The following is a 26739-nucleotide window of genomic DNA, read 5'->3' as shown; positions in this document are numbered from 1 at the left end:
AGCCACTGGGGGGGGGGGGGGGTATCTAATTTCTCCAGGGTGTAAATTATTGTATATTGTGCATTTTTTCACACATATGCACACCATTTATATCATGATAGACCTCCTCATTCCGACCAACTTTGCCTCTAGAACCACTACTGTCAATCCAACGAGTAGTTAAATGATGGAGATGTAAAAAACTACTTTTGCAAACTAGTCCTATAGGTTTTCACTCAATCTGGAAAAAAAAAAACTCTCCAGTACAATTTTCTGGACTCTCTAGGTCAATACTTATCAAATTTTCTTTTGACATTTACCCTTTGGGAAGCTATAACAGGGTAGTTTAAATAAGGGGCCTGTTTAAATATACCCAAAAGCCTATAAAGCCTAAACGAAAACTCAAAACCTGGTGAGCACATGCGACAGGTGATTCTAAACAAGCTTGCAAATGTTTAGGGAGATCGGAGCACATAGCTACATAGCAACCAAAGCACCTCAGCTGGAAAAACAGTGTGCCACCAAAGCGTTTTTACCAAAGCACCACCAGCTGGCCATTTTTTGAAGAGCTCCAGGAATTTTTCTGTTGGCAAAAACCCTTTGGTGGACACACGTTAATTGAAAATTTATTGTTTTAAGCATGTGGCCTATTAGTCCATTTTGTATTTATGCAATATAGTGGAGCCAAACCTGAACCTACTCATGTATTTATGCAGGTTTCATGATAAGGCCCAGCTTAAGTATTGAGCATTTAAAGCGGCAAATGACTGCAGCTCGGTCTTTTAATAAACAGAACGCATTGTTGTGGGCGCTTATTATCTAATTATCGCTATAGCTATCACTCTTGGTGTGAATGGGCCTTTAGTCCTAATCAAATCAGCTCCAGGGGATCTGTCTTTCTTAAATTATCTCTTGTATCATACAATAATATAGACATATATTTCATATAACTTTTTAGGCTCACATTTTTGACGAAGAATGACATTTGTTGGGTTGTTTGCGAAGGTGTGGGTTCATACTGCAAGAAGCGCCCTGGTAATGATGCGCATGATTGTGCAGTGATACGGTGGTTCTGGTTCAGTCCAGTCACAGTGAGTCCTTGTGGCCACAAACAGTGTGATTAATCAGGAGTGTGAGTTCAACCCAGTAAAAGGACTTCACATATAACTATTTGGAGCTTCTGCATTCACTTCAAGTAAAAATAAATGTTCTGTCCGGGAAGAGCAACACATCCGATATCGTACTGTGGCAGGGTTAACTCTGCTTTAGTCAATCCAGTGTCTTCCAGTTACATCCAGTGGATTCCGATGTGGCATTATATATAATCTTCTCCTCAGTTTATAATTTTTTTTGTTACTTGAAGACTACAGTACTGTTGTCACTTTTACACAATGGCATTCAGTGATATTTACATTTAAATGCATTTACATAGAACATCTTTTTCATGTTTTTTTTTCCTTCAATAAAAAACAACAACAACATTTGTAATCTATTTTCGAACATCATGTATAAAAGTGCATTCTAGCTGAAGCAGATCTGTCAGCTCTCATAAATCATCTTCACTTTTTAAATGTGGGATTTTTTTGATAAGTAACGGTTGTTTGTGCATATGTTTCGCACAATTTTAGCATCACTACATTTTAATTTGATCTTTTTTTTCTGGAGCGACTTGTATACAATCTGTTCTTGGCAAAAATGTGAGTCATTTTGAACCCTGACAATGAGACATTCGCAAAGCAGAATTTCCAAGCAGGGTTTAAAATTGATGCGCGTTTGTTTTCGTCTGTGTGTATGTGTAAACACTGAGAATCTTTGTGCAGACACTTATTCAGGAATTTACTGTAATATTCAGTGCTTTCTTTTGAATAATTCAGTTCTCTTGCTTTTGTGAATGTATAAACAATTTCTGTACAAATATTAATTTTCCTACTCCCTTGTGGGTTGCCATAACTTTTCATCTGTGTTATTCCGGCCTTGCGTTTCTCATTCCCCCGTGGTGCCATTGTCTCGCTCGCTGCCACAAAAATCCGAGTTGAAATCTTGTTCGCTCTCTGCCATTATTAAATGTGATCTGGAATACAGTGAACTTTGCTTTTCGCTTGCTGCCAAACACACTTAAGGAATGTTAAATGCTGGCTAAAGAAACACCGCTCTGTGCTCACACATCAGCTTTTCAGCACTTATTGCTTCAAATTGCATCAATCACTCTCTCCACTGCCTTTGCTCTCTCTGTTCATTTTTCCCTGTCTTCCCTTATTACCTTTCCTCTTCGTCTCTCCCTCCTTACCCTTCACTTTTCATTATTCCAGCTCTTGTTGCCTTTTAATCACTGTCCCACCCAACCCCTCTCCTTCTTACTCTCTCAGACATTCGCCTGCTCCTCGTCTCCAGACTGCTCCTCCTTCTCTTCCCATTCCCTATCCTTGTGCTTTTTGCTGGCTTCTACATCTCCTTCTTTATCTTCTCCGTTCTCCTTCTCCCTTTCCCTAAAAAGCTGGGCTAATTTCTGGAATTGTGGGCCCCAATCCTCCAGACCTGATCCCCACACATCCTTCTCGGCGTCTTTGCCTCCCTCGCTGTCCAGGGAGCTGAGGGACCCGGCGCGTGAGCCTGTGCCTTCCAGCCCGTACACCTGCACCGAGTCGTACGGCGGCTGCGAGGGGTCGAAGGTCACCTGCGCAAGGCGCAGACGCAAGAACTCGCCAACCCTTAGGGCAAGGGAGTGAGCTCCTCCAATGGGCGCCCCTCTTCCTGATGCCTCAGATGCTGAAGGCCACGCTCCGCCGTAACCCAGGATGCTCCCAAAAGCACCCCGGCCCTGGCCGGGGTACGGCAGCAGCTGGGGCGTCATATCCCTCCTTCCCAGTGGGTACCCGGTTATCCCGACCCGTTCGTGCCAGTCTCCTATGAAGCCACCACCTTCCGGATACATCCCAGCACTCAGTGGAATGCTGGCCTCTCTTTCGGGCCTTCCCACTACAAAACCGCTGCCCATCTCCAGCCCACCCCGTCCTAGAGTCCCCGGGTAGTCTCTCTGCTGCTCCCCCTGCAGGATGGTGGCGTAATTGCTGCTGACCGACTGCATTTCTGTGCTTCCACCGGGAGCGTCGGCCACCCCAGCGTGGTTGGACTCAGCAGGCCCTGCGCCGCTCCTACTTAGGGAAAGACTGCTCCGTGAGGAGTGCCGTCCCGCTCGGGGGAGCGTGGCAGAGTCGCACACCCAACCGCCAGTGGGGCCTGGCCCGGCGATCGAGCCGGAACGGGTTAACACCAGCTCTCGTTCACGGGGGGCCATGTCTGGCTGCACCTGTAGGGGACGGGGAGGAGCAGGAGGGTTAGAGCGGGAGGTAAGGATGAGTTTATTCTTCTGTTATTCAGCAGAGGGATGCGTGTGAGAGAGAGGATTGTTAAGAAAGGAAAGAGAAAGCAGAAGATATTGCACAATGAGCAGGTGGAAACAGAGAAAAATGTGATAACAATGATGTGAGACAGTAAAGTGTTAGCGAGTAGAGGAAGCAAGTGACAAAGTCAGACAGATGGAGAAGGAGAAACAGTTGACAATAGCTGAACTAGGTTAATTGAGCTCTAAAAAGAGCTAACGCTGCACTGTGAGGATGAGGATGAGGAGAAAGAGACACAGCGAGAGACAACATGTGAAAATACACCTTCATCGTCAACCTGTTCGGCACCTAGGAGAAAAAACTAGCCTGCCGACTATCTAGGGATGTGCAAAACAACATATTTTCACACATGGGATGTGTTTTCCTCACTTGTAATAAAACAAAACTTTATCTCTTTCAGTGGGTAAATATGTCTGCATTGTGCATTTAAATGAGTGTATGTGTAAAATCAGACATTACAATTCACTAGATGGGCTCTTAAGATGCGCAACGGTAGCATGACAGCAACTAATGCACAGCATATTTTGTTGCACATCAAAATTGTACAATTTTTTAATTACATGCAGCTTTCTGCATTTTCGAATTCACGCTTTTCAGCTAAAACTGGATCTGTGTGACAACTGTCCCAGAGAAACACACATCATGAAATGAATATTAATAGCAATTGCACTATTGTTTCCTAGTCTCCATTTCAATGAATGTTTATTAGACATAATACATTAATACTGATTCGATGCTGTCGGGGTGTGACTGAGAAGCCAGTCTGTGAATTAAAATTAGCCACACTCTTTCTTATTTTATTAGGCCTTGTGTTCATGTTCGGTTTACTAAAGCTGTTTAACTTATCTAGCCAAAAGCAAAGAGTGGTTTTCTAATTGTCTAATTGTCTCTAATTGTCATTATTGCTGTATTGCTGAAACTCCATTAATTATTAAACAATAATTATGATTTACAGTGCATTTTTTCACATTTTGTTATGTTGCTGCCTTATGTTAAACTGCTTTCAATTCCTTTTGTTCCACATCAATTTACACTCCATACACCATAATGGCAAAGCAAAAAACAAAACAAAACAACAACAACAACAACAGGTTTTTAACATCTTTGCAGATGTATTTAAAATAAAAAACTTAAATGATTCCATTGCATAAGTATTCATACCCTTATCTGGGACAGCTGAAATTTTGCTCAGCAGCATTCATATTGCTTGTAGATGTTACTATACTTCGAGTAAAGTTAACCTGTGGCAAATTCAATTGAATTAGTGTGATTGTGAAAGGCATAATAAAATGAAATGCTAAAAATGCATTTCAGAGCAAAAACCAAGGGTAAAAACCCTGAGGTAAAAAAAAAAAAAAAAACTGCCTGTAGAGCTCAGAGACAGGATTTCATCAAGCCACACATCTGGGAAAGAGTTCAGAAAAAAACTGCTGCATTGAAGGTTCACAGAAGCATGTAGTCTCTGTTACCCTTAATGGAAGAAGTTTGAAACAATCACGACTCTTCTTAGAGCTGGCCTCCTGGCCAAACTGAGCAATTGATGGAGAAGAACCTTGGCCAGAGTGGTGACCAAAAACCTTATCGCTCTAGTTGAGTTCCATGATCATATATGCATATGGGAGAAAATTACAGAACAAGCAGGACAAACAGCACTGCAACACTCCACGAATCTGGGCTTTATGGTGGTGTGGCAAGACTCAATTCTCTCCTCAGTGAAGACACACGAAAACACACAGAAATTGCAAAAAAGCACCTAAAGGACCCTCAGACTGTGAGAAACAAGATTCTCTGGTCTGATGAACCTCAATTCCAAAAATCATGTTTGAAGGAAACCAGTCACTGCTCATCACCTGCAGAGTACCATCCCAAAAGTAAAGTATGCCGGTAGCAGCCTCATGCTATGGGGCATTTTTTTCAGTGGAGGGACTCTGAGGGACTCATCAGAGTAGAAGAGAAGCTCAATGCACCAAATTATTAAGACAACCTCTAGAACCTCAGACTGGGCAGAATGTTCACCTTCCAACAGGGCAATGATAGACAACTCTGTGAATGTCCGTGAGTGGCCCAGCCAGAGCCTGGGCTTGATCCCAGTCAAACATTTCTGGAGAAACCTAAAAATGTTTGCCAGGCCACATCCAAGCTGACAGAGCTTGAGAGGTAAAGAGGTGAGGTTAAGAATGGCAGATAAATGCAAAATGTTGATGTGCAAATCTTGTTGCATCATACCCAAAAAGACTTGAGGCTGTAAAGGTGCTTCAGCTAAGTACTGAGTTAAGGGTATGAATATTTATACAATGTACTTATTTTAGTTTTTTTTTTATTTTTAATAAATTTCGACAATTCTGTTTTTGCTTTGTCATCATGGTGCATGGAGTGTAGATTGATGTGGAAAAAAAGTTTAACATAAGGCAGAAACATAAAACATGACAAAATAAAGGGGTATGAATACTTTTGCAAGACACTGTAAATGCCTCTGGAGAACTAAATAAATAAATTCTATGTGCTCCCTTAGGTTTCCCCTCAATACTGGTTATAAAAGCAACTTTGTGATTCTGAACATGGTGATTCATAAATAAATAATAAAGATTTAAGTATGTTCTGTTACCCAATCCAGATCCTGGCTTTGATTCTGACTCTGCTGGGCATCGCTGCTTGCATCGTCCTTTGAGTCATTTTTCCTTGGTGTTCCCCCCTCAGATGCAGTAGCTCCGTCTTGAGATGCTGTCCCTTCTTTAGAGCTGTGACCGGCCTCTGCTGTTGGCACGTAAATAGCCCTGGGCTCCAGAGGCCCAACCACAGCTGCCTGGTTTTGAATGACTAGAGAATGGTCTGGTTGATTTCCAGGTAAGCGGTAAGCCAATTCAGATATGCCAGGCTCATAGGGGCCCTGTGAGCGACGCAACACTGGCAGGGTGTGGCTGCTGTAGCAAAACCGTCCATATAGAGCGGCTCCTTGACTGGTGTACTGCCCCGGATCCAGCGCTCCAGCCTGAGCCCAGCTGCTATATGTCCGAGCCTTTTCCTGACTGTGTTGTGAATAACGTCTGAGGGAAGACAGAATATATCATGAAAGGAAGTTTTATGCAGATAACTTCTGAAGACATACAATAACTTTGTACTGTTATTCACATTAAAATCCATCTGGCTTCCGTAAGTCATGATACATTACAGATTGGGATAGTTGCAAAAGATTTTTTATAGTCATATTCTTTAATCACGTTTTACTTGTATGTTTTCCTGGAGTGTGTCTGTAGCCTCAGGAGAGGTAATGTGATAAATGCGATAAAGCCCAGTTGCTTCAGACAGTGTGGTCTACCTGGGAGCTCACACTCTTCAGGCCTACTTCTGGGGCCTCATTTATAAAACTTTCTTACGCACTGATTTGATCTTAGAGTGTTCGTACGATCAAATCCACGTCAAAGTACAGATTTATAAAAACCGTCTTTGACGTGGAAAAGTACTTATCTCCACGTCAGATTCCAGCTTGGCGTACGACCGTTTCCTTGTGGTAATGCCTGGTATTGCAGATAGTTCAGCCTCACTATAATTTGATTTCTTGCGCTCCTTTTTACTTGCCATTGTCACAGAGTTTTTGCTTTAGGAATGAGCTCATTTTATATGTTAATTAATTAAGCAGGGGCGTTTCGACGGCGGAACATTCAGCTGCACACAATTCCACGATCATTTGTGATTTATAACTGAATGACTGGTGTACGCATGGATTTCGTGGTACGTTCGTTTCTCTGAATCGCTCTTACGATCAAATCAGAAAAGTTCTTAGATAAAATCAAGGATGGTTTCTACGCAAGTCTTTATAAATGAGGCCCCTGATATTGTTTGCCATTTAAACTGATTTGCAGTTCTTTAAAAACAATGTTAAAATTAAAAGTTGAAATTACCAGTTCTTTGTAACATTTCAACATAAAATGAATAATGATCGTCTTAGACCTCATTTATCATAGACAATGGAATTATTAAAACCCAAAAGAAGTACAGTGCTGGCTAAAAAGGCTGTGATTTATTAAATAATAGGTATAAGCAAGATGTGCAGGGTTTTAAAGGGTTTTTTCAGAAAATTTAAGGCAGAATGAAAAGTAGAGATGCACGATTTAGAGAAATTGAAAAAAGAAATTGTTGAATAAAGTAATTTTTTTTTTTTTTGTGCACGAAAAGTATTCTTCTAGCTATATTAAATTATGGTTGAACCACAGATGGACTGTTGGACTATTTTAATGATGTCCTTACTACCTTTTTTGGGCCTTGAACATGTCAGTTGCATTGCTGTTTATGCAGGGTCAGAAAGCTCTCAGATTTCATCAAAAATATCTGAATTTGTGCCCAGAAGATGAACGAAGATCGTATAGGTTTGGAACAACATGAGGGTGAGTAATTAATGACAGAATTTGAATTTTTGGGTGAACTATACTAATATATTTTTAAATGTTAAAACTTAAAATGTGTAAAAACTTAAAACGAAATGAATAAATTATATCAGAATTTTAATTTTGGGGTGAACTATCCCTGTAAGAGCATTGAGGAAGCACTTTACTAATGTGCAGGAAGAGCGAGTAGATGAAGCAGATGTAGCCGATGAAATTTTTCATCAGATGCGCCCTGCTGAGCCCCACTCACATGTTCCTGCTGTCCAGGGTGCGGTACCCCCTGCGTGCGTTGTGTGGGGCGCTCTGCAGCGCCGTGATGTCGAACGCCGCCGTGTCAGCCTCACCCCCTCCTTCATCATCATACGTGATGATGTTCTCTCTTACATCATCCTCCTCTAAAGGCGAGAGCGAGTCCCTTTTCTGCCTGCGCAGGGACAGAGACAAAGCACTGACAGCTAGAGAGAAAGAAGAAATGAAAGAGGGAAAGAAAACAGTGAGAGACGAAGAGAAAAAGAGTAAGCGTTTTATGATGCCATTTATAAAAAGGGAGGACGTGTGTGTTTGTGCTGGCTGACAAATTTTTGCAATAAAATTGCAGGGTGCTACAGAAAGACAGATACTCAATAGACACATTAGAGCAGGTGGCAAACTAACACTTACACAGACTGATGCCCCATAATTGCATTTATTATACAGCTCTAGGGAATTCTCGTTTCTGATTGGTCAATTGTAGCATCCGGTGGTCTGATTGTCTCCTAATATTCAGTCATCAATGGCAACGCTGTATCCGCCTTGTTTTTCAATGCGGAAGCTGTTTTTTGGTAATGTGTCAGACTTCCGGTTCATAAGCCACAGTAGGGAAATAATGAAAAGAATAACGAAGTGCAGTAAATGGTAAAACTGTTTGTACTACAAACCATTGTGTTCATAATTAAGATTAAAATAATATGATAAGACACACCAGTTTGCAATATCAAGCAGCAAAACAAGCAGTTTTCTACAGCTAAAAATAGCTGGACGCGGATGAGACTGGAAGCTAGACACATTAAATTAACAGCAGTAACTGCTGCAATAGCAAAAAACTCTTGATATTTTAAGAACAATTACAGAAGAATAAAATAAAGCATATTCCATTACCTTTTTAACCTTAGAATGGTTCAATGACTCCAAAATCAATAGTTTGATCGCTGGCAGCTTATTCACCACATTCCCCATCAAATCACAGTGACATTTATATTTTATGGCATACAGTAATTGCTCTGCAGTACAGCCATTCAAACCAGTTTAATTTTTGCTGATGATATTATTTTGTTTTATGCCTGCGGTAATTAAGAGTGAAACATCACATCATTATTGTCTGTTAAACAGTGCCACCTTGAGGAATAAAGGTGAATTGCAACCCTATACACTTTTTATACTAAATGAATCAGAAAACAGACATTGTTTTAAATGTTATAATTTTTTTCTTATATTGTTTATAGTTAATAGATAAAATAAGGGAGGGAGAAGGTAGTAAATGATGTCTCCGGTCACTAAAGACCCGAGGTATGCATTTAAGGGCTAATATAAACAACCGCCATCTAGTGTATGAGTTTTTGACCCTGTGTTGATGATTCTGGTACAAATATTACTGTAATATTATTAAAGTGTTCTTCTTGTTGCTAGACCTATTGTTTTGTACACCGTAGAGGTCTATTTATTTTTCTTCATTTTCTTTTATTTGTATATTCACTGAATTAATTTTACATTTTAGTACTTGTGTTATATGTGCTTTTGTCAGTTTTTTTTATACATTTTTGTTTAGCTTTAATTTTAATTTTAATTTATTTTTTATTAAGTTTTACTAATATTAGAGCTTCAACTTCATGTCCCAGTCACATTTTCTTGGTTAAATAAGCATTACTTACACTACCAGAATAAAAATCTATATTTTTACATTAACAATGCAATTAAAAGGCTATTCTATTTATTAATTGTTTTTTTTTTTAAGTATAAATCTGAGCAGTTTAGTGTTTTAAACATTTTACATTTATTCCAAAACAATAACTCAAGGCAGTAACAATTTTTTAAAAATATTTTATTTAAACAATTATATATTTTATTTAGCTGTTATTCAGTTGTTCTCTTTCATAATAAACATATTTTCAGATTATCAGTTATCAAAGTGTGTGAGATGTTTACTCACTTTTTTATTAGTCTTCCCATTAACACCATATGTGACCCTGGACCACAAAACCAGTCATAAGGTTAAATTTTACAAAACTGAGATGTATACAACATATGAAAGCTCAATGAATAAGCTTTCTGTTGATGTATGGTTTGTTAGGATAGGACAATATTTGGCCGAGATACATCTATTTGAAAATCTGTCCAAATTAAGTACTTAACAATGCATATTACTAATCAAAAATTACATTTTGATATATTTATAGTAGGAATTTTACAAAAAATCTTCATGGAACATGATCTTTACTTAATATCCTAATGATTTTTGGCATAAAAGAAAAATCAATAATTTTGACCCATACAATGTATTTTTGGCTATTACTACAAATAATCCCCAGCGATTTAAGACTGGTTTTGTGGTCCAGGGTCACATATTGTTCATTTAGACTGATTCACAAATGCGGAACACGCATGAACACAAGAGGCAGGATTTATCGCTTGAACCAATCACAGTTGATCATAACCAGTCATGTCCAATGATATCGCGATGCAGTCATTCCCTCCTTTGATGCGACTTTCCCACATTCATTCTCAATCACCCCCCACCAAACCAACCACACGCTGGTGATTTATATGGCTTTTTTAATCTCATATTTGTGTTGTTTTAATTTTGTACTATTAATTTTTTATCATGCAATTTTTTGAGGAGCCTCTCTGTTTATTTCGCGATAATGGCAGACTTGCATTACCATTACCATTTGGAAGTTACAGTAAACTTACCCAAAAGAGTGGCCACACAAGCTAAAATGGCCAGTAGGGCGGCAGTGCTGAGTCCAGGGGAGGGCAAAGATGAGTGCTGGGGCAAACAAACAGTCTCTCTGTCCCACTCTGCCTCACTTTGCTTCTCTTTCTCTCCGGCCCGGGCTCCGCCCCTCAGACAGGGACATACGGATACCGTGACTGTCCCCGTGCTGGTCAAACCAGAGACCCCATCCCTCAGGACCAGCGGGACGTAGAGAGTGAGGGAGGAGGAAGTAGAGCGAGACAGTGTCTGCAAAGGTGACGCCAGCACCAAAGTAGCAGTGGGGCCTAGAAAACGAGAATAATAGCAGAAAAAAAGGGGGGCTTTTAGATCAAATTGAGCTCGATGGAACTTTAATTTAATTGAACTCAATCGAGTGGAGTTTAATTCCATTGCTGCTCGTATAACATTTGTACAGACCAGTGAGTCCAAATGCAGCATGAATGCCAGAGCACATTTCGTCTGTGTGTGCCGGGAGAAGATAGATGTGGCAGAGAAGCAAAAGCAAACAATGGGCAAAACAAAGAAGTGGGGCACAAAGCAGCCACACAATGCGGTTGCAGACACAGACTAACGGATCAAGAGAGACGCCGATGCACACGGATGGGTGGGAGAAACAAATTGTGGAAGAGACTGCAGACCTCCACTCTCCCTGATGCTGAAGTTGAGGGCAGCGTTGGAGTCCGGAGGGATGTTAAAATGGACGGCGCTGTCATTTCCTCCCTCGTCTCTATCAATCGCCCGCAACACCTGCACCACCTGAGAAAATAAGATAGGAAAAAGATGGAGAGAGAGAAACAAAATAAGGGGCAGAGCCAAAAGGGAGGAAGGAGCGAAAAAGGAGGAGAGCAAAGAATAATGGAGAGAGAAGAGAGATCCATTTAAAAAAAACTGATCCACATTTTAATCTCAGATATCAGCATTAACCCCGCCTGTACCTTTGCAAATAGGTGACTAGAGACTGATTAGCCCACACCGCGCAGTCAAACAATAATTAACTCTGACCGAGTAGCGAGCCTTGGGGAACACCCAAACATAGACAGTGCTCTAAAAATGAGGCACCGACTCTAGAGATCCACTTAAACTAGAAATAATCACTCGACGGGCCTGTTTTTAGAATGCTCCCCCCACACATTAGGGAGAAAGTTAAAACGAAAATGAGCCGTGTGATGCAGATCAGAGCTGTGGGTTAGGTGGTTGTGCTGAGGCACGAAAAAGCGTGTTTTTTCTGTGATTTCAGTGCCAACCTGAAATATTGTCAAGTCACATTAGTTGTTTTCAGAGTCTTAAGGGTCACCAAACTTTCCACACCATAATGTGACTTGTGGTAAGATGTTATGCAAGCTTCCAGTTAAGGAAGCAAGCAGACAGGCATTCAGTAAAAGCTTTTATCCCAAGTAAATTACACTGTTGCCTAACAAGATAAATCGAAAAAGGGATCTCAATCACAGCTTTTGTCATAACCATTTGTAATCACAAGCAACAAGCAAAACAACAGTTTGCTGGTCATTTGGTTGATAGGTCTGCTGCATTGTGTCTAGCTGCCACACTCACATTGAATCTTTTACGCTAAATATACACTATCATTCAAAGGTTTAGGAGTTTTTTTTAAAGAAATTGCTTTTATTCAGCAAGGATGCATTAAACTGACAAAAGTGACAGTAGAAATTTTTGGAATGTAACAAAATGTTTCTATTTCAATTAATTGCGGTTCTTTTGAAGTTTGTTTTCATCAAGGAATCTTGAAAAAGTATCATGATTTTCAAAAATATAATACAGAGCACAACTGTTTTCAACATGGATAATAATAAGAAAAGTGTCTTGAACCCCAATTCAACGTATTAGAATGATTTCTGAAAAATCATGTGACACTGAAGACTGGAGTAATGGCTGCTAAAAATACAGACATGACAGGAATAAATTACATTTTAAAACATTAAAATAGAAAACAGTTCCCACTGATAAATCATAATTAAAATCAAAATACTAGCTACAGTTGAGGTCAAGAGTTAACATGCACCTTGCAGAATCCGCAAAACGTTAATTATTTAAGCAAAATAAGAGGGATCATACAAAATGCATGTTGTTTTTTATTTAGTACTCACTTGAATAAGATATCACACATAAAAGACGATTACATGTAGTCCACAAGAGAAATTAGTAGTTGAATTTATAAAAATCACCCCTTTTAAAAGTTTACATACCCTTGATTTTTAATACTGTGTTATTCATGAGTCCCTTGTTTGTCCTGAACAGTTAAACAGCCCGCTGTTCTTCAGAAATATATTTTAAGTCCCACAAATTCTTTGGTTTTTCAGCATTTTTTGTATTTAAAGACTGAGGACAACTGAGGGACTCATTTGCAACTATTACAGAAAGTTCAAACACTCACTGATGCTTCAGAAGGAAACACAATGCATTAAGTGCTGTACACATCTTCATTCTGTTCAAAAGTTTTCACACCTGGCTCTTAATGCATAGTTTTTCCTTCTGGAGATTCAGTGAGCGTTTGAACCTTTTGTAATAGTCGCATATGATTCCCTCAGTTGTCCTCAGTGTGAAAAGATGGATCTCAAAATCATACAGTCATTGTTGGAAAGAGTTCAAATACACAAAAATGCTGAAAAACCAAAGAATTTGTGGGACCTGAACTATTTTTCTGAAGAACAGCAGGCAGTTTAACTGTTCAGGACAAACAAAGCATTTGTAAACTTTTAAACGGGGTAATTTTTTATAAATTCAACTATTCACAAATCAGACTGTTATCAAACTTTAACTGTTGGTCCTGGAATGTTTTTCCAGGACCAACAAGGTTAATAATAACGTTGATCCAGGAGCTACTTTTCCTAAATGGTGAAATCACAATAAGCTTTCCTTTGACCACAAGCTGTGAAGACAACAGAATGATGAAGACAGGAGAGAGGACATGAGCTATGACAGCTTAACAGCTGCATGCCACCCAATTAAGAGTTAAAAAAAAAGACATGAGTCAGACAAGAAAAAAAAAAACACTTCAGAAATACAGGCACTTGAACGAATGAGAGAACTGGAATGAGAGGCAAAATGGATGAAAGCCAACAGACCAAAAGATGAGCAGATTACAATGTATATCTATAGAGGAGATGAGTACGCGTGAAGCATCCTGTAAATGAGAACAGCAGTGATTCAGCTGCAGGGTAGCGGCAGAACTAATCAATCAGCGTGCAGGCTGTATAAATGGACACATTCACAGATGTGCACAAAAAATGACTGAGAGAAAAAAAAACTTTATGCACCACCAAATCCATATGAACACAAAGAGCGTGAGTCAGTGAGTCTAAAGGGCTGAAGTTGTGCGAAAAGGTAATTAATCACCCGTAATTCATCTGTGACAATTACTTAATTGCAGAGCTTAACAAAAGGACTCTCATTAGAGCACTTCCTGTGCTTTTACATTTCGGTGGAGTAACAAATGAACTAGTCAATGGAGACAAGTATGACCTTCTTCGCTTGTTCTCTCACCTGTCCGGTGGAGGCCGAGTCACACATGGCCGTGCTGTACTGCCTGTCGAGCTCTGGTGCATTGTCGTTTAAATCCAATGTTTCTACTGCAACCACCACTCTGGACACCTGGCTGGGGTTATCTGAGGTAATTGAAAGAGCAGAAAAAGGAAGTCACCAAAAATACAAACGCACAACACAGCTTGAGACATTTTTTGAGGCATGCTCGCCTCAAGTCTCGACCACTGAAGGTAGACTCTCCTCTTGTAAAGTTTATCACACCCTTCCATGTGCACGTTCTTATGAGAAATCATATGCTGAATGGCAACATTTTTTACACACTCGTGCTCTTTTCCAAAGCCTGTTTGGTTACTTCAATTCTTCAAGATATCTTCTTTTGTGTTCTACATCTACTTTTTAAAAAATTAACAAAGGTAATTGCGAGTTTATATCTCCCAATTCTGACTTTTCAGAATTGGGAGATATAATTCTGCAATTGCGAGTTATAAAAGTTTATAAACTTTTTTTTTTAGAATTGCATGATATTAACTCGCAATTGCAAGCTATAAAGTCAGAATAGCAGGATATGAACTTGCAATTGCGAGAAAGTCAGAATTGCAAGATATAAGTTACAAAATAGCAGTTCTGACCTTTTTTTCTCAGAATTGCAAGATTTGAACTTGCAATTCTGAGAAATGAAGTCTTCTTCAACTTCTTTTTTTAGAATTGCTCACAGAACTCACAGTTACGAATTATAAAGTCAGAATTGCGAGACATAAACTTGCAACTAAGAGTTATGAAGTAAGAATAGCGCGTTATTAACTTGCAATTGCGAGAAAGTCAGAATTGCGAAATATAACCTTGCAAATGTCAATTTTTCTCAATTTTTCTTGAAATTTACTTTTTCTCTCAGAATTGTGAGATATAAACTCACAATTGCAAGATATACTCAATTCTGAGAAAAGTCACAATTCTGACACAGTTCTGACCTTTTTTCTCAGAATTGCAAGATTTATAAATTGCAAATTATAAAGTCAGAATTGCAAGATATAAATTTGCAATTCTGAGTTATTAAGTCAGAATAGCAGGATATAAACTTCAGAATTGTCAGGACTTTTTTTCTTGCACTTGCCAGTTTACTTTTTCCTCAGAATTGCGAGATATAAACTCACAATGTGAGTTTATAGCTTGCACTTCTGACTTTAATTCTCAGAAATGCAAATTTACTTCTCACATTTCTGACTTCTTCAAAATTGTGAGTTTAAATCTCGCAGTTCTGAGATGTTTTTTCTCACAATTGCGAAATTATATCATGCAATACTGACTTTATAACATGCAATTAACTTTACTCCTCAGAATTGCGAGTTAATAACTTGCAGTTAATAAGAAATTGTGAGTGTATATCTCACAATTTTGAGAAAAAAAAAAAGAGAATTGCAAGTTGTAAACTACCAACTATGGGGAAAAAACAGTTTGTAAGTGAATTGTAAGATAAAGTTTTTTTTTTAATTTTTATTCAGTGGCTGAAATATTTTGGAAAACACTTCTATACATTTAGGGTGAATACTTTTGCAGCAAATTTTGATTTTTGGGTTAACTATCCCTTAAAGCTGCTTAATATTTTTGCAGAAACTGTGATATTTTTTTTCAGCAAAAGAACTAAAGAACTATTTGGAATAGAAATATTTTCTAACATTACAAATGTCTTTACCACAACTTTGATCAATTTATTGTGTCCTTGCTAAATAAAAGTATTTATTTGTTTTAATATATCACACATGAAAACATTTTAAGTAGTTATAATATCTCCCTATGTAGATTTTTGTGTACTTCCCCTAAATGGCAGCTTTCATGTTAGCTTACTTATTTTTCTACAGAAGAGGTTTTACATTTTTTGTAAATTTTTTGGGTAATTTGCCCAACGCTGGGCAAATGGTTAGAATGCCAGGTAGACAGTAGACAGTAGCGTGGCACCTCACTAGGTTTTGTTTTGAGAGTTCCGTAAAGATTTCAGCAGCCACTCTTCATATTCTAGACAAATGACTTGTCATGACAAACAAACAGCTTTCTGCAGCTTTTACTTCAGAATAGAGTTCATTTGGCATATTGGTACAGTTTAGCTTGCACCGGAAAACAAACTTAATGGATTGGTGTGAGCCTAAAGAGAAATTGAAGCATTCTGTCTCTCTCGTTATAATTCAGTCCCACACACTTGCCAGTGGTTTGGACCGCTTTCACACAAATGTCTTGGACTTGATCCACACACACACATAGAGCTGTGACATGATGTTGTGGATTAGTGCCCACTGCTTCACATTACTGGGAAGAGGCTTCACCTACAATAGCCATCAGGCCTCCCTGAAGCTGCTTAGACCTACTTTCCATACTGTAACACTGTAGCGCCGTATATCCTCTAGTAACATGCCATCTCCCTGAGCAGTACAAATTCAATGTATGTTCAAAGCGCTTAATCCATGCATACATAATAAATAAATCATAAAAACACATTCCGTTTTAGCCATTGCAACCTTAGAAGCTAAATAAGAGTTTTGAGAAAACAGGACATGATGTAAAGAGTGTGATCAGGAATGTCTCAAGCTGGATTTGAACTTGTTAGCATCACTATTTTCACTAGTAGACATAATGGCATGGACATTTTCAACCAGTATTAAGCCCTCTTGACCTAATGATCAGCATGCCATCTTTAGCCAATGTCCATGTCAGTGTAGCTTGGGGAGTTCAGAACTATAAATAGCAATGCTAACATTGTCCAGTAGTGACAGCAGCTCGGCTGTTTTCAAAATAATGCAGCTTTTCCAGTAACAAGCTACTTTTGAAACATGCAGTGGTGTAGCGTGACAAATCACTGTTTTTAATGTCACATTATATTGTGCACACAGCTTTACGGCCCAGCAGACTGAGGCATTAATCTAATGCGCTCTCCCGAACTGTATTCTCTCTTAAAAATAGCAACGTTGGAAAGTCTGGGTCATTTTAGTGATTTAGTGATACATACTTAAAAAATACTTAAATATAACAAAATATATCTCTTTAATTAGAGGCAGTTATTTCTGCACAAAGATGTGACTCAATGATTTTTTAATTTTTTAAACTGGTTGATTTTCAAGACCTATCCAAACAAACTATTCAAAAAGCAACGCTTCACTAGTTTAATATCTGTGTGCAGCAGTGCTGTTCGTGTTAACTGAAACTGCAGTTTTGGTAAATAAAATAAAAATAAATAAAATAAAATTGGATGAAAAACTTTCAATTGAAAATTATGAATGTTGTTTTGGCAACTAACTGTAACAAACTAAAATGAAGGAAAATTTAAATCCCCATGAAATCAATTTTTATTTTGTTTTAGTAAGAGTTTCATATTGAATCTGGGGGGTAATCTATTAGACTGCCACTGTCATATGCTGTCAAATGTGGCTTTACTGAGCTCAACGGCTCTGGCTGAGCAGAAATGCTATGTTTCAGTTGAAATTACGTCACCACATAGAATAATGCTGTGTGTTTCAAGGCACTTCAGTGGACTTTTAAAACTACATAAACATATTTTAAAAAGTGTAAAAATAAAATTTCAGAATTACAAAAATTTTGTGATTTTTTTCTGTTTAAAATTTTTAATTTCTATCCAAACAAACTTGTTTAAAAAGAAATGATTCACTGATTGATGAAAAACTTAAAAAAAAAAAAAAAAAGATTCACAATTTGGTTATAAAATAAACTAAAAATAAATAAAATAAAATAATAATAAATAAAATAAAATTAGATTAAAAACTTATTAAAATTAAATTAAATTATTATTATTGCCTCAGCAACTAATTGAAACAAACTAAAATGATAGAAAACTGAAGCTCCATAGAAATAAAAAAACGTGAAAAATATTTTATTTTAGTGAACTTAAACATACTTTTAAAAAACTGGAGTATAACTAAATATTTTTCTATATAATACGGCAGTGATTTCAACACAAAGATGTGATTCAGTGATTTGTTTCTTTTTAAACAGGTTCATTTCTATGAACTATCCAAAGGAACCTGTTCAAAAAGAAATGATTCACTGATTCATGACAAACCTGTCCAAAAAGAAATGTTAATGGTCACTTAAACTATGCAATTTTGATACATAAAATAAAATTAGATGAAAAACCTTCAAATTAAAATTATAATGTTGCCTTGACCAAGGCAGTAGTTTTGCTTTTAAAATTGATGGGGACATAAAGATTTGTACATTTGGTAGAAAAACAAATCCTGCTGCACCACAGAGTGCCATCTACATAGTTTACCATAAAATCACATTATATTTGTCCCAAATGATTGTTAATGTTCATAATGACTTTATTCTAGGCTGGAAGATTGTGTATCTTTCCGCACAACCTTTTTCTGTCCGTATGCTTTATATAGCGAGCTAATGATAACCATAGATCGTGCTTTCTCTTTCCATTTGCTCTGTTTTGTCAAACACCGTACTTCAAACTCATTGATGCAACTTTGTTAATTCCTGAAGGGAACTTCTATATTAACTGTTGTGGAATGCTGTCTTGAATTGGGTGCAATACCTGTGATTTGTTTTAAACGCAGCACTTCAGTTCTTGTCCAGTGTGCGACTACATTCCGCCCGTGTATTAAATCCACACCCTCGAAAGCGCACAGCTTTCTAATGTCTTAGGTAATATCAATGGTATGATGTTTCAGATGCATCCGAAATTACAAAAACATATACATATATTTAATTGTTTGATTAAAATTATTGCTAGAGACAGTTTGGCAGTCGCTGGATATTGGTAGGGACACTTCCCTGGCGCCCCCCCTTTCCCCCAATTCTACGCCCCTGGCTTTGACAACTACTAAAACAAACTAAAATGAAAGAAAATTCGGTAACACTTTAGAATAGGGAACACTTATTCACTATTAACTATGACTTTTTTTCTCAATAAATTCCTAATTTCCTAATTAATAGTTAGTAAAGTAGTTGTTAAGTAAGGGATAATGTACAGGCAGCCGGTAGTTATCGCAGAAATAAGCCCCGACAGTGTGATCTTGTATCACACTGAAGGGGCTTATTTCGGGATAACTACAGGCTGCCTGTACATTATCCCGCTTATTACACGGCTACTTGCCACATAAGGAAGAAAACTGGACATGAATATGAATTTGAAATCTTTTATTGGCATATTTGTTTTAAATTAACATTTTTATCCTTCCGCAAAACGATATAGTACCACGTGACTAACATTCAAACTATGTACGTTAGAAAGACAATTTAAATAGATTAATGTCGAAATTTTCCATTTTTAATTGTGGTTGTCCAGTGTTTGTCACAAGATGGCGCCAAACGGTAATCTTTGTTGGCACGGAGGGATTTTAAACATACAAGTAGTACCGGCTATGCGTTATTACTTTGGAGCGGTGATTATTTGAAAAGAACGAACCTGCAATTGTCTCAACTGACCAATCAGAATCAAGCATTCCAAAGAGCCGTGTAATAAGTTTAGGTATTGGATGGGATTAGGGATGTAGAATAAGGTCATGTAGAATAAAGCCTTAATATGTGCTTATTTAGTATTAATAAATGGCTAATAATCTAGTAATATGTTTGCTAATAAGCAACTAGTTAATAGACTATAAAATAAAGTGTGACCGAAAATTAAAGCTACATTAAAATATATATATGAAAAAAAAAAAAAAAAAAAAAAAAAAAATTATATATATATATATATATATATATATATATATATGTATGTATATATATATATATATATATATCTCAAAAATTTTAGAATTACAAAAATGATTCACTGATTTATGACAAACATGTTAAAAAAGAAATGATTCACTGATTCATGACAAACCTGTTCAAAAAGAAATGATTCACTGATTTATGACAAACATGTTAAAAAAGAAATGATTCACTGATTCATGACAAACCTGTTCAAAAAGAAATGATTCACTGATTTATGACAAACATGTTAAAAAAGAAATGATTCACTGATTCATGACAAACCTGTTCAAAAAGAAATGATTCACTGATTCATGACAAACCTGTTAAAAAATAAATGATTCACTGATTCATGACAAACATGTTAAAAAAGAAATGATTCACTGATTTATGACAAACATGTTAAAAAAGAAATGATTCACTGATTCATGACAAACATGTTAAAAAAGAAATGATTCACTGATTCATGACAAACCTGTTCAAAAAGAAATGATTCACTGATTTATGACAAACATGTTAAAAAAGAAATGATTCACTGATTCATGACAAACATGTTAAAAAAGAAATGATTCACTGATTTATGACAAACATGTTAAAAAAGAAATGATTCACTGATTCATGACAAACATGTTAAAAAAGAAATGATTCACTGATTCATGACAAACCTGTTCAAAAAGAAATGATTCACTGATTTATGACAAACATGTTAAAAAAGAAATGATTCACTGATTCATGACAAACATGTTAAAAAAAGAAATGATTCACTGATTTATGACAAACATGTTAAAAAAGAAATGATTCACTGATTCATGACAAACCTGTTCAAAAAGAAATGATTCACTGATTCATGACAAACATGTTAAAAAAGAAATGATTCACTGATTCATGACAAACCTGTTCAAAAAGAAATGATTCACTGATTTATGACAAACATGTTAAAAAAGAAATGATTCACTGATTCATGACAAACCTGTTCAAAAAGAAATGATTCACTGATTTATGACAAACATGTTCAAAAAGAAATGATTCATTGATTTATGACAAACATGTTAAAAAAGAAATGATTCACTGATTCATGACAAACCTGTTCAAAAAGAAATGATTCACTGATTCATGACAAACCTGTTAAAAAAGAAATGATTCACTGATTCATGACAAACATGTTAAAAAAAGAAATGATTCACTGATTTATGACAAACATGTTAAAAAAGAAATGATTCACTGATTCATGACAAACATGTTAAAAAAGAAATGATTCACTGATTTATGACAAACATGTTAAAAAAGAAATGATTCACTGATTCATGACAAACCTGTTCAAAAAGAAATGATTCACTGATTCATGACAAACCTGTTCAAAAAGAAATGATTCACTGATTCATGACAAACCTGTTCAAAAAGAAATGATTCACTGATTCATGACAAACATGTTAAAAAAGAAATGATTCACTGATTTATGACAAACATGTTAAAAAAGAAATGATTCACTGATTCATGACAAACATGTTAAAAAAGAAATGATTCACTGATTTATGACAAACATGTTAAAAAAGAAATGATTCACTGATTCATGACAAACCTGTTCAAAAAGAAATGATTCACTGATTCATGACAAACCTGTTCAAAAAGAAATGATTCACTGATTCATGACAAACCTGTTCAAAAAGAAATGATTCACTGATTTATGACAAACATGTTAAAAAAGAAATGATTCACTGATTCATGACAAACCTGTTCAAAAAGAAATGATTCACTGATTCATGACAAACCTGTTCAAAAAGAAATGATTCACTGATTTATGACAAACATGTTAAAAAAGAAATGATTCACTGATTCATGACAAACCTGTTCAAAAAGAAATGATTCACTGATTCATGACAAACCTGTTCAAAAAGAAATGATTCAATGATTCATGACAAACCTGTTCAAAAAGAAATGATTCACTGATTTATGACAAACATGTTCAAAAAGAAATGATTCACTGATTTATGACAAACATGTTCAAAAAGAAATGATTCATTGATTTATGACAAACATGTTAAAAAAGAAATGATTCACTGATTCATGACAAACCTGTTCAAAAAGAAATGATTCACTGATTCATGACAAACCTGTTAAAAAAGAAATGATTCACTGATTCATGACAAACATGTTAAAAAAAGAAATGATTCACTGATTTATGACAAACATGTTCAAAAAGAAATGATTCACTGATTCATGACAAACCTGTTCAAAAAGAAATGATTCACTGATTTATGACAAACCTGTTCAAAAAGAAATGATTCACTGATTCATGACAAACCTGTTCAAAAAGAAATGATTCACTGATTCATGACAAACCTGTTCAAAAAGAAATGATTCACTGATTTATGACAAACATGTTAAAAAAGAAATGATTCACTGATTCATGACAAACCTGTTCAAAAAGAAATGATTCACTGATTTATGACAAACATGTTAAAAAAGAAATGATTCACTGATTCATGACAAACCTGTTCAAAAAGAAATGATTCACTGATTCATGACAAACCTGTTCAAAAATAAATGATTCAATGATTCATGACAAACCTGTTCAAAAAGAAATGATTCACTGATTTATGACAAACATGTTCAAAAAGAAATGATTCACTGATTTATGACAAACATGTTCAAAAAGAAATGATTCATTGATTTATGACAAACATGTTAAAAAAGAAATGATTCACTGATTCATGACAAACCTGTTCAAAAAGAAATGATTCACTGATTCATGACAAACCTGTTAAAAAAGAAATGATTCACTGATTCATGACAAACATGTTAAAAAAAGAAATGATTCACTGATTTATGACAAACATGTTAAAAAAAGAAATGATTCACTGATTCATGACAAACCTGTTCAAAAAGAAATGATTCACTGATTCATGACAAACCTGTTAAAAAAGAAAAGATTCACTGATTCATGTCTGTGTGCAGCAGTGTTGTTAGTGTTAACTAAAACTATGCAATTTTGTTAAATAAAATATAAAATAAAATAAAATTGGATGAGAACCTTTCAAATGAAAATTATGAATGTGGCCTTGGCAAATAACTGAAACAAACGTCTCGGTTACGTATTGTAACCCTCGTTCCCTGAAGGAGGGAACGGAGACGTCTCGTCGAGACCGACGAATTGGGATATCGCCTGGATAGACCAATCTACTTCGTGTGTATACAAACGAGCCAATGAATATTGGCATGCATGATTGCAGCCAGCTGCGGCTGATCACAGCGTGAGCATATAATACGCAGCAGGTGCATGCATCATCAAGGTTTCGCTGAGGAGCTGGGACAGGCCCGGCCGTACAGCGGTGGTACAGGAGCCTCGGCGACGGGACGAGACGTCTCCGTTCCCTCCTTCAGGGAACGAGGGTTACAATACGTAACCGAGACGTTCCCTATCAGTCGGTCCGTTCGACGTCTCGTCGAGACCGACGAATTGGGATCCCTAACAAAGCGCCGTGGCTGCTGTCCCTTCCAGTGTCCTGAGCGGGCCCCCTGGGACCCGTTACTGGCTTTGGCCAGGGGCTCGCATCAAGGAGAGTCAGTCACTGCTTTATAACTCAGCACCATCTATTTCAGTGAAACTGAAGCACTGGGAATATGCGGAGCTCACGTCCTTCCGATAGGAGGTTCGGAGCAATACACATATAACTCAATTCCGGTTTATATGGAAGATTGGAGGTGATTGAACCCTCGTATACTGGTAGAAGTACTACCGGGGAAACACACAGCCTCTAGGGCGCAATGTGGAATTGTAAGAGATGCAACTGAGTCTCTACGTAGAGCCTAGCCCTCTATCGGTTCTGAAGGATTCATCGAGTGAGGGCCTGACGCCTGACGTTCCGCTACGTCGGCTGTCAAGCTCAGCGGAGGAGCTCGACAGAGCTACTCTTAGGTTACTCTGGAGCAGTATAGCAAGCCGACCCAAGGCCTCTCTGTGCCTACCCGTTTGAGGTGAGAACACAGGAGGAAACTGTGTCTACACGAAGGCTATAGAACCTTGTGAACGTGTTAGGGGTCGCCCAGCCCGCCGCTCTACAAATGTCATTTAGCGAGGCGCCACGAGCCAATGCCCAGGAGGATGCGACACTCCTAGTCGAGTGCGCTCTCAGCCTGAGGGGGCAGGGCACACCCTGAACCTGATAGGCCAGGGTAATGGCATCCACTATCCAGTGGGCCATCCTCTGCTTGGAGACGGCATTCCCCTTCTGCCTGCCTCCATGACACACAAAGAGCTGGTCTGAGGTCCTGAAGCTTTGTGTCCGGTCAACGTAGCATCTAAGTGCTCGGACGGGGCAAAGCAAAGCTAGGGCTGGGTCTGCCTCCTCCGAGGGCAGCGCTTGCAGGCTCACCACTTGGTCCCTGAAGGGAGTCGTGGGAACCTTGGGCACATAACCTGGCCGGGGCCTCAGTGTTACCTGGGAATCCGCCGGGCCAAACTCTAGGCACGAATCGTTGACCGAAAATGCATGCAGGTCTCCTACCCTCTTGATGGAAGCCAATGCAAGCAGGAGCAGAGTTTTCATTGAGAGAAACTTCAGCTCAACTGACTGCAAAGGCTCAAAGGGAGCCTGCTGCAGTGCTGAGAGCACTAGCGACAGGTCCCAAGAGGGCACGGAAGGGGGCCTAGTGGGATTCAATCTCCTGGCTCCCCTAAGAAACCTGGTGACCAGGTCGTGCTTCCCTACCGACCTTCCTTCTATGAGGTCGTGGTTGGCAGCTATAGCAGCCACATAGACTTTAAGGGTTGAGGGGGACAGCCTACGCTCCAACCCTTGCTGCAAAAAGGAGAGCACGGTTCTGATCGGGCATCTTCGGGGGTCCTCTCCCCGGGAGGAACACCAATCAACGAACAGGTTCCATTTAAGGGCGTAGGCATGTCTAGTAGACTGCGCTCGCGCCGAAGTAATAGTGTCAACTACCCCTTGGGGTAGGTCACTTAGAACCTCCGCGTCCCGTCCAGGGACCAGACATGTAATTTCCAGAGGTCTGGACGCGGGTGCCACAAGGTGCCCCGTCTCTGAGTCAGAAGATCCTTCCTCAGAGGAATTTGCCAGGGAGGGGCTGTCGCGAGGAGCATGAGTTCGGGGAACCAGGTCCGAGTGGGCCAATAAGGGGCTACCAGAAGGACCTGCTCCTCGTCCTCCCTGATCTTGCACAATGTCTGTGCGAGAAGGCTCACTGGGGGAAACGCATATTTGCGGAGGCCCCGCGGCCAGCTGCATGCCAGTGCATCCGTGCCGAGTGTGCCCTCGGTCAGGGAGAAAAAGAGCTGGCAGTGGGCTGTCTCCGGGGAGGCGAACAAATCTACTTGAGCCTCGCCGAAGCGTCTCCAAATCAGCTGAACCGACTGGGGGTGGAGTCTCCACTCTCCGGGAAGCGCAGCTCGTGAGAGCTCGTCGGCCACACGGTTGAGCAACCCGGGAATGTGAATGGCACGAAGCGACCTCAGATGCTTCTGACTCCACAAGAGGAGATGACGGGCGAGTTGCGACATGCGACGGGAGCGTAGACCGCCTTGCCGGTTGATGTACGCAACGGTCGCAATATTGTCTGTACGGACCAGCACGTGTTTGCCACGTAGGTGCCCCTTGAGGCGGAGCAGGGCGAGACGTACTGCAAGCAACTCGAGGCAGTTGATGTGCCAAGTCAGCTGGGGGCCCGTCCAAACCCCTGAAACTGCCTGTCCGTCGTACGTGGCTCCCCACCCGGTGGCGGAGGCATCCGTGTGAACCACAGCATGCCTGGAGACCTGTTCCATGGGTACTCCAGCCCGTAGGAATGAGAGGTCTGACCACGGGGTGAAAGTCTGGCGGCAAGCCGGAGTTATCTGAACCCGGTGAGAGCCGCGAAGCCACGCTCTCCTCGGGACTCGGCCATGGAGCCAGTGTTGAAGCGGTCTCATATGGAGCAGCCCGAGCGGTGTCACCGCCGAAGCTGCTGCCATATGCCCCAGGAGCCTCTGAAATTGTTTCAGTGGGACCGCTGTCCTGCTCTTGAACGTGTCTAGGCAGTTCAACACCGACTGAGCACGTTCCTGCGTGAGGCGTGCTGTCTGGCTGACCGAGTCCAGTTCCATACCGAGAAAAGAGATTCTCTGTGTTGGAGAGAGTTTGCTCTTTTCCCAGTTGACCCGAAGACCCAACTGGCTGAGGTGTGCGAGCACCAGGTCCCTGTGTTCGCATAACTGAGCCCGAGACTGTGCTAGGATGAGCCAGTCGTCGAGGTAGTTGAGAATGCGAATGCCCTGTTCTCTGAGGGGAACAAGGGCCGCCTCCGCGACCTTCGTGAAGACACGGGGGGAGAGGGACAGCCCGAAGGGCAGGACCTTGTACTGATATGCCCTGCCTTCGAACGCGAACCGCAGAAAGGGTCTGTGGCGCGGAAGGATTGAGACATGAAAGTACGCGTCCTTCAGGTCGATCGCTGCAAACCAATCTTGGGGACGGACACATTTGAAAATGTGTTTCTGAGTGAGCATTTTGAACGGTAGCCTGTGAAGGGCCCTGTTCAAGACGCGCAGATCCAAGATCGGTCGAAGCCCGCCGCTTTTCTTGGGTACTATGAAGTACGGGCTGTAAAAGCCTGTCCTCATATCGGCTGGAGGGACCGGCTGTATCGCTTCCTTCGCCAGCAAGGAAGCGATCTCTGCACGCAAGATGGGAGCATCTGCGGCCCTGACAGAGGTGAAGTGAATCCCTCTGAACTTGGGAGGGCGCCGGGCGAACTGAATCGCATAGCCGGAAGTGATGGTCCGAAGGAGCCAGCAAGATGGGCTGGG

The 26739-nt window shown here is 39.3% G+C and overlaps 1 protein-coding gene across 1 annotated transcript in view; it reads right to left on the bottom strand.

Moving 5' to 3' along the window:
* Positions 1–409: 409 nt before the first annotated feature.
* The window catches only part of cdh24b (cadherin 24, type 2b), a 223490-nt gene continuing 197160 nt past the window's right edge, over positions 410–26739 (bottom strand). Inside the window, exons 8-14 of the mRNA XM_073849380.1 lie at positions 14493–14509; positions 14232–14353; positions 11372–11489; positions 10709–11017; positions 8013–8217; positions 5986–6424; positions 410–3286 (exon numbers count right to left, since the gene is read on the bottom strand). Coding sequence (XP_073705481.1) covers positions 2342–3286; positions 5986–6424; positions 8013–8217; positions 10709–11017; positions 11372–11489; positions 14232–14353; positions 14493–14509 — 2155 coding nt within the window. The 3' untranslated portion in view covers positions 410–2341. The remainder of the gene's footprint in view (positions 3287–5985; positions 6425–8012; positions 8218–10708; positions 11018–11371; positions 11490–14231; positions 14354–14492; positions 14510–26739) is intronic.

Source organism: Garra rufa, chromosome 10, assembly GCF_049309525.1.
Source record: "Garra rufa chromosome 10, GarRuf1.0, whole genome shotgun sequence".
In the NCBI taxonomy this organism is placed as follows: Eukaryota; Metazoa; Chordata; class Actinopteri; order Cypriniformes; family Cyprinidae; genus Garra; species Garra rufa.
The sequence above is the reverse complement of the archived record's forward strand: the minus strand, read 5'-3'. Positions and strand labels throughout refer to the sequence as shown.